Source organism: Hordeum vulgare, chromosome 2H (genome assembly GCF_904849725.1).
Source record: "Hordeum vulgare subsp. vulgare chromosome 2H, MorexV3_pseudomolecules_assembly, whole genome shotgun sequence".
Classification (NCBI taxonomy): domain Eukaryota; kingdom Viridiplantae; phylum Streptophyta; class Magnoliopsida; order Poales; family Poaceae; genus Hordeum; species Hordeum vulgare.
Window position 1 is genome coordinate 46,256,146 of NC_058519.1, and position 8,526 is coordinate 46,264,671.

General features: G+C 45.2%; 1 protein-coding gene across 1 annotated transcript; it reads right to left on the reverse strand.

The window, feature by feature from the left end:
- Positions 1–1,297: 1,297 nt before the first annotated feature.
- Positions 1,298–1,975, reverse strand: LOC123425345. Its single transcript, XM_045109027.1, has one exon. The coding sequence runs from the start codon at positions 1,973–1,975 to the stop codon at positions 1,298–1,300; it is 678 nt and encodes a 225-aa protein (XP_044964962.1).
- Positions 1,976–8,526: the final 6,551 nt, after the last annotated feature.

Here is an 8,526-nt window from a genome sequence, read left to right on the forward strand (position 1 = left end):
TTATAAAAGGGATTATAAAGTTCATGAATATTTAATTATGACAGAATATTTTTCTGTAATAGTAACATGTTTTTTCTGCAAAGAAAAATAAAAGGTTCTGAAAATAAAAGAAATATTTTCAGAAAGAGAAAAGTTCATGGATTTTATAAAAGGAAAATAAAGTTCATGAATTTTTATTTTTAACAGAATATTTTTCTGTAAAGGTGCATGAATTTAATATCCACGCTTTTCCGTTGCAAAGTAAATGTTTAATCCTCCAATTAAATTGGAACCAACGGAAAATTTTAATTGAAAGAACTGTTATTAGCAAAGTTTTTCCCTTGTGGGTGAAATGAGATTCAAACAGTTTCCGCTATGACAATAGAATGAAGTTTGTTTTAAAGTTAAAATATGGTATTGTTGTTTTCTGACCAACATTGATGATAACAATATTATAATTGTATGAGTCATCTTATGTTCAAAGCTTAAATCTCTGATAAATTTTGTATCAAAGTGATCAATTTTCACAGCACAGATAAAGAAATGCATATGGTTAATGATGATGATGATTATTTCTTAGCAAAGTTGTTCAATAGAAATACTATGATCACATTGTTTATGAGTTATATGCATTATTCCCATTTCTGCCCAACGGTGATATGAAATTAATGTAGAAGGATGATGTTTTATTCTAATTCTGCCCAACGGTGATATGGAATCAATGCAAAAGAATGATGTTTTATTCCCATTTCTATCAACGAGGATTCCATATCGCCGGTGCCCTCTGTCTCCCATTCGCTCCACAACGCGGCACCCACAACCATTCGCTCCACAACGCGGCACCACCAGCCTTCCGTTCCCACCGGAACTACTTTTCTGATGCCGCCCGACGGCGTCGTCACACCGCGCCGAGACGCCGGTAAGAATGTGCATGCCGTCACGCCGCGGCACCCAAGTCGGGAGAAATATAGGATCTCAACCACATTTGAGGCATCGTTTGCAGAAACCAATCAAGTCGTTATTTTTTTTTGTAAAAGTTCACTGCGTTTCCGGTATACATTTTGCACAAATAACTCCTCGCTCTCTTAGCCGTGTTTGACCATGTTTCTCGAGATAATTGGAGGGCACTACCACACTTCGGCACGAAGTAACGAATTAGTATCAATAGTCATTTTTTTTTCACATGTCAGTACTAATTCAGAGACTAATTGTTGCGGAACGTGCTGACAGACGTATAAACGTGTATTGACACGTATCTGACAGACCTGGCCCGCATGTCAGTGACATGTATCATATGTTTTTGTGGAAAACCCCCTGGTCAAAGTGACGCTCGCCCAGCACCCGCTCTACTCCTGGATCTCGCCGCAGGTGCAGGCGCCGCCGCGCGGATCTCGGACCGCACGGCCCCAAAGCACGACACCTTCGGGGACGCAGGCTCCGTGCCTCGCTCGCGAAGACCCTGGCCCCTGCGCAGCGACAGCCGACGATGGGGGAGCGCCGCAGGTGCAGGCGCTGCCGCGCGGATCTCGTACCGCACGGCCCCAAAGCACAACACCTTCGGGGACGCAAGCTCCGTGCCCACGGCCTCGCTCGCGAAGACCCTGACCCCTGCGCAGCGGCGACCGACGACGGGGGAGCGCCGCTGCTGCACGACCATTTTCTCGGCAGGCAGAACGCCGACGACGATTGCCTCCAGCCTCCTCGGCGCCCTCGACCCGCCCTTGTTGCGCGTAGCCTTTTCCGCCGTGGTCTTGGGGTTGGAGCTGCCCTTGGTCGACCCGTCCCGCTCCAGCGTCGCGCCGGTTAGGCCGGGCCAGGCCCAGATAGTCCGGCGCGACTCCTCGTGGGCGTTGGCGACGTCGACGTCGAAGGCGATGGTCTCGCAGGCGACCTTCCGCCGGCGCTCGTCGTGGCGCCGTTGGGCGACGTGCTCCGTGGCCGGGTGCTGGGGTACGCGGCGAGGCTCAAGGACACGCGGCGAGGCTCGTCGGAGCATGCGGGCAGTGGGGTTGTAGCAGTAGGAGATTACATATAATGTGAGGGGTCTTTCTATAAAAACATATGCCAGCTATCACCTGCCAGGCGGGCCCCGCTTGTCGGATAAAGCGTCAATACGGTGTCATAGAGTGGTTTAGACCGTATTGCAACAGTTATGCTATGAAATGGTACTAGCACGCAAAAAAATGACTATTGGTACCTATCCGTTACATGGTGCCCAAGTGTGGTAGTGCCCTGCAATTATCTCATGTTTCTTAAAGGTGGGATCATTCCTCAGGATCTAACTTGACAAAATTTAACATACACACCCATGCATCTAAAACAAAAACGCAATCATCCCCTCCCTCCCCGCACTCAACCCCTCGCGCGTGGAGCCGTGCTACAACGCGAGCTTGGCCAACGGTGTCGTGGCCTTGCCGTCCATCGGGATGCCGTGGTCGTGCCTCAGCCATGCTGGTTTGGAGGTGTTGAAGTACACGTGTGGCAGACACGGAGACATAGACCAAGGGGGAGATACACATGAGCGATCCGGTGAGCATGGCGTGGGCGTACCCGAGCGCGCCGCGGTGGCTGACGGCGACCACGAGCCGGTCAACCTCCTCCCGCGTACAGGGGAACCACAACCAGAGCTCATGGAGCTCATGGCTGGAAGGTACATGGGTGCTTCCTATTGGCGGTTGCTGGCTCATGGCCGCCAGCCGATCCGGCTTCAGGAGGTGGCTGGGCCATCGACGTCAGCCTGTGATGCACGACGCCGCCGACCGCGCTAGTTCTGCATGCCACCACGGCTTCTTGCACCGATGGGAGGGTGGGTTCGCACCTGAGTTGTGCCGCCGCCGCTTGCTCCGCTGGGAGGGCAAGGTCGCTGGCTTATCAGGGGGAGATTTTGGTGGGTCATTTTTCGTCCACCATGAAAGTGAAGTGGACTCATGATGACCCAGAAGTATAGGGGATCAATCGTAGTCTTTTCGATAAGTAAGAGTGTCGAACCCAACGAGGAGCAGAAGGCTGTGATAAACGGATTTTAGCAAGGTAATAACTGCAAGCACTGAAAGTAGCGGTAACAAGCGATTGTGTAGCGAGGTGGAACGTAGCAAGCAAAAAGTAACAAGTAGTAGCAACGGTGCAGCAAGTGGCCAAATCCCTTTTGTAGCAAGGGACAAGCCTGAACAAAGTCTTATAGGAGGAAAAACGCTCCCGAGGACACACGAGAATTTCTATCATGCTAGTTTCATCATGTTCATATGATTCGCGTTCGTTACTTTGATAGTTTGATATGTGGGTGGACCGGCACTTGGGTACTGCCCTTACTTGGACAAGCATCCCACTTATGATTAACCTCTCTGCAAGCATCCGCAACTACAAAAGAAGAATTAAGACAAAGTCTAACCATAACATTAAACTAGTGGATCAAAATCAGCCCCTCACGAAGCAACGCATAGACTGGGGTTTAAGCTTCTGTCACTCCAGCAACCCATCATCTACTTACTACTTCCCAATGCCTTCCTCTAGGCCCAAATATGGTGAAGTGTTATGTAGCCGACGTTCACATAACACCACTAGAGGAAAAGACAACATACAACATATCAAAATACCGAACGAATATCAAATTCACATGAATATTATTAACATGACTTATCCCATGTCCTCAGGAACAAAAGTAACTACTCACAAAAAATAATCATAATCATGATCAGAGGTGTAATGAATAGCATCAATAATCTGAACATAAACTCTTCCACCAAGTAATCCAACTAGCATCAACTACAAAGAGTAATCAACACTACTAGCAACCTTACAAGTACCAACCGGAGTTGCGAGACGAAGATTGGTTACAAGAGATGAACTAGGGATTGGAGAGGAGATGGTGTTGATGAAGATGCCTCCCCTCCGACGAGAGGAGTGTTGGTGATGACGATGGCGACGATTTCCCTCTCCGGGAGGGAAGTTTCCCCCGCAGGATCGTCCTGCCGGAGCTCTAGATTGAATCTGCTCAAGTTCCGCCTCGTGGCGGCGGCGAAACCACGAAAAAGCTCCCTTCTGATTTTTTTCTTGACCAAGACGCTTCATATAGAAAAAGAGGGGGGCTAGTGGGCCGTCAGGGAGCCCACAAGCCCCCACTCCGCCACCAGGGGGTGGCGGTGTCAGGGCTTGTGGCGCCCTGGCAGCCCCCCTCTGGTAGTTCTTTCGCCCAGTATTTTTTATATAATCCCACAAAAAAACCACGTAACTTTTCAGGGCATTTGGAGATGTGCAGAATAGTGGACTAGGATTTGCTCCTTTTCCAGTCCAGAATTCCAGCTGCCTGAATTCTCCCTCTTCAAATAAACCTTGCAAAATAAGAGAGAAAAGGCATAAATATGGTACCACAAGTAATATAACAGCCCAAAAAGCAATAAATATCAACATGAAAGCATGATGCAAAATGGACGTATCAACTCCCCCAAGCTTAGACCTCGCTTGTCCTCAAGCGAAAACCAAGTTCCATAAACATGTCCACATGTTGAGGGACGAAGGTGTCGATAAAACATAATACAGACATGAGGGCATCATGGTCACACATAGAACATCAATACATCATAAAGATTCTTATGGGAAAGTAACAATTCCTTCACAAAGCAAAGCATGAAGCAAATACCTTACCGAGAAGTAACCAACAATAGTCCATAGTCACTGAAGCAATTGCAATTTATCACAACATCAGAAAGAGTCAAATAAGAGCTTGTAAGGCAAACCCACATACTCGATCATCTCTTTTGTTTTCCACAATTGTTACAACTCACGTGGTACTCATGGTGTCAAAGTTTCAGCTGGACACAGAGGAAGATAGGGGCTTATAGTTTTGCCTCCCAACCATTTACCTCAAGGGTAAAGTCAACAACAATAAAGCATAAGTACTCAACTCCAAGTTGATATATGAATATAGATCTTTCCCAAACATGTGACGGTAGTCAAGACAAAGGCAAAAATAGGGCATTGGTGATGATCACCATGACTCTTACAAGGGCAAAAGGTAAAGGTACAAGATAGGCCCTTCGCAGAGGGAAGCAGAGGTTGTCATGCGCTTTTGAGGTTTGAATGCGTGTCCTCTTAGTGCGGAGGAACGTCACTTTATATTGCCTCGTGTGATAAGGAACTTTATTATGCAGTCTGTCGCTTTTATGTCTTCCTCATCACAGGTTCGTACAAAGTTTATTTTCCACACACTAATAGATCATACATATTAGAGAGCAATTTTTATTGCTTGCACCGATGACAACTTACTTGAAGGATCTTATTCAATCCATAGGTAGGTATGGTGGACTCTCATGGCAAAAGTGGTTGGAGGTTTATGGATGCACAAGTAGTATCTCTACTTGGTGCGGGAGTTTTGGCTAATATGAGGTGGAAGCAATCGTCACATGCTAAGGGATCTCTAATCATATAACATTGTTTGGAACCAAGCAAACACAATTCATTATGTTGTCTTCCTTGTCCAACATCTACTCCTAGGCATGTAATAGTTTGGTGAGTGCTCACAATTGTAAAAAGTGTCTAAGATGATATATTTATATGTGAACCTCTCTTTCCTTATTACTTCTTATTAATTGCAACAATGACTAAGGTCTACGTTGATTTATTCTCAACAAGTTTCAATCATCATACGTGTCATAAGTGAAGTTATCACTTTCCATAAGATCGTCTCATGATCTTTTATGCTATCGTTCTTTTCATACTTTTGATCATGGCACAAAGCAAAGCCCTTGACTAGGACACTCTTTATTATATAGCTCGTAAGCTCGAATACATCGGGAGAGAGACAAAAGCAAAAGACTCAAACTAAAAACTAAAGACTTATTCCTCTAAGAGAAGAAATAAAAACTGAAAAGGAAAGAACTAAAACAAAGGTAAAAGCAAAAGATATAATGGTGATACGATACCGGGGCAACTCCCCCAAGCTTGGCAGAAGCCAAGGGGATTGCCCATACCAATGCTTAGTTGCCTTCCTTCGGTGGTGGTGGTGGTGAAGTTTTGTCGCCTTTGATTCCAAGAGAGCTATCAATCTTTGATTTATACCTTTGAGATCTGCGACATGGTTTTCCAGCAAAACAACTTCACGAGAAAGGGAAATATTGCGAGCACGAGTTGTTTCGCAAAACCTCAAGAGTTCAATCTAGGATGGAGACAACACGTGGAGGAAGGGTTGGAGAAAGTCTACCCCTTTAACGTCTTCAATGTTGAACATAGGTTGAACCTCCTCCCTAGCTTGGGTTTTCTCCTTAGCTTGGTCCCTGGCTTCCATAACTTCTACTCTCTTCAGATCAGCATCTACTTCCTCATGAACTTGGTGAAGATCATTCTCCCCAACAGATTCCTGAGACTTCTTTGCTCTAAATCTGCGGCAGACAACAAGCTCGAAACGAAAACAGAGGAAAACTACGCGATACGGAGATCAAAACCTTCGGGCGACTATATATTGATTTTTTCTGGGCCAGAAGGAGTCCTCCGCAAGAAAACGGAGTCCGGGAGACACACGAGGTGCCCACAAGCTTGCCCTCCGCCACCAGGGGGTAGGGGGCGGTGGCAGGGCTTGTGGCCGCCTCGTTTGCTCTCCGGACTGCTTTTTATTTTTCTAATTTTCCAAAAATTCCAAAACGGAGGAAAATTCCTATTGGAAAAGCATCAAAGTCCAATTTCTTACCGAAACAGATACATCTTCGTTTTCAAGGTCTGAAATGGGCTGATAAACATCCCTTATGTACTCCTCTGGAGTTATGACATTGATGATATTGGTCTCAACATTTATGGGAGTACCAGAGATGTAATGCTTGATTCTTTGCCCATTTACCACTCTAGGAAAATTTCCTTCCGTGTTATTGATTTTGATGGCACCGGAACGATATACTTCCTTGATAACATAGGGACCTTCACATTTAGAGAGAAGCTTGTCTGCAAAGAATATCAAACGAAAATTGTATAGCAATACATAATCACCTACATTGAACTCTCGTTTCTGTATTCCTTTGTCATGCCATCTCTTAACCTTTTCCTTGAACAACCTAGCATTCTCATATGCCTGGGTTCTCCATTCGTCTAACGAGTTGATACCAAACAACCGCTTCTCACCGGCAAGTTTGAAATCAAAGTTGAGCTCTTTGATTGCCCAATAAGCTTTGTGTTCCAGCTCAAGAGGTAAATGACAGGCCTTACCGTAAACCATTTTATACGGTGACATGCCCATGGGATTCTTATAAGCAGTCCTATAAGCCCATAGTGCACCGTCAAGTTTGCTAGACCAGTTCTTTCGAGATCTATTGACGGTCTTTTGTAGGATCAACTTGATCTCCCTATTACTCAACTCCACTTGACCACTAGACTGAGGATGATAAGGAGATGCAACTCTATGGTTGACATCATACTTAGCTAGCATCTTGCGGAAAACACCATGAATGAAGTGTGAACCGCCATCAGTCATCAAGTATCTAGGGACTCCAAATCTTGGGAATATGACTTCTTTAAGCATCTTAATAGAGGTGTAGTGATCAGCATTTTTAGTGGGGATGGCCTCTACCCACTTAGTAACGTAATCCACAACAACTAGGATGTGAGTGTACCCATTGGAACTCGGGAAGGGTCCCATATAATCAAAGCCCCAGACATCAAATGGTTCAATGACAAGTGAATAGTTCATAGGCATTTCCTGACGCTTACTGATGTTCCCTATTCTTTGGCATTCGTCACAAGACAAGACAAACTTACGGGCATCCTTGAAGAGAGTGGGCCAATAGAAACCTGATTGCAATACCTTATGGGCAGTTCTATCTCCAGCGTGGTGTCCTCCGTAGGCTTCGGAATGACACTTCTGCAAGATTTGTCCCTATTCATGTTCAGGCACACAACGTATAATAACACCATCTACTCCTTCCTTATAAAGGTGAGGATCATCCCAAAAGTAGTGTCTCAAATAAAGAAGAATTTCTTCTTTTGCTGATAGGTGAAACTTGGTGGTATGTATTTGGCTACAATATAGTTTGCATAATCTGCATACCACGGTGCACTTTGTGAAGTGCGGATGACATTTAATTGCTCATCAGGAAAGTTGTCATCAATAGGTAGTGGGTCATCAAGGACATTCTCTAGCCTAGACAAGTTATCTGCTACAGGGTTATCAGCACCCTTTCGGTCAACGACGTGCAAATCAAATTCCTGTAGCAGGAGAACCCATCTGATCAGCCTAGGCTTAGCGTCCTTCTTCTCCATGAGGTACTTAATAGCCGCATGATCAGAGTGAATAGTGACTTTGGAGTCAACTATATAAGATCTGAACTTTTCACATGCAAACATGACTACTAAAAATTCCTTCTCCGTAGTGGCATAGTTTCTTTGGGCATTGTCTAGAGTTTTACTAGCATAGTGAATAACATTCAACTTCTTGTCAACTCTTTGTCCTAGAACAGCACGAACAACATAATCGCTAGCATCGCACATGATTTCAAAGGGCAAGTTCCAGTCAGGTGGTTGAACAATAGGTGCAGTTATCAAAGCCTTCTTAAGTATTTCGAAGGCTTC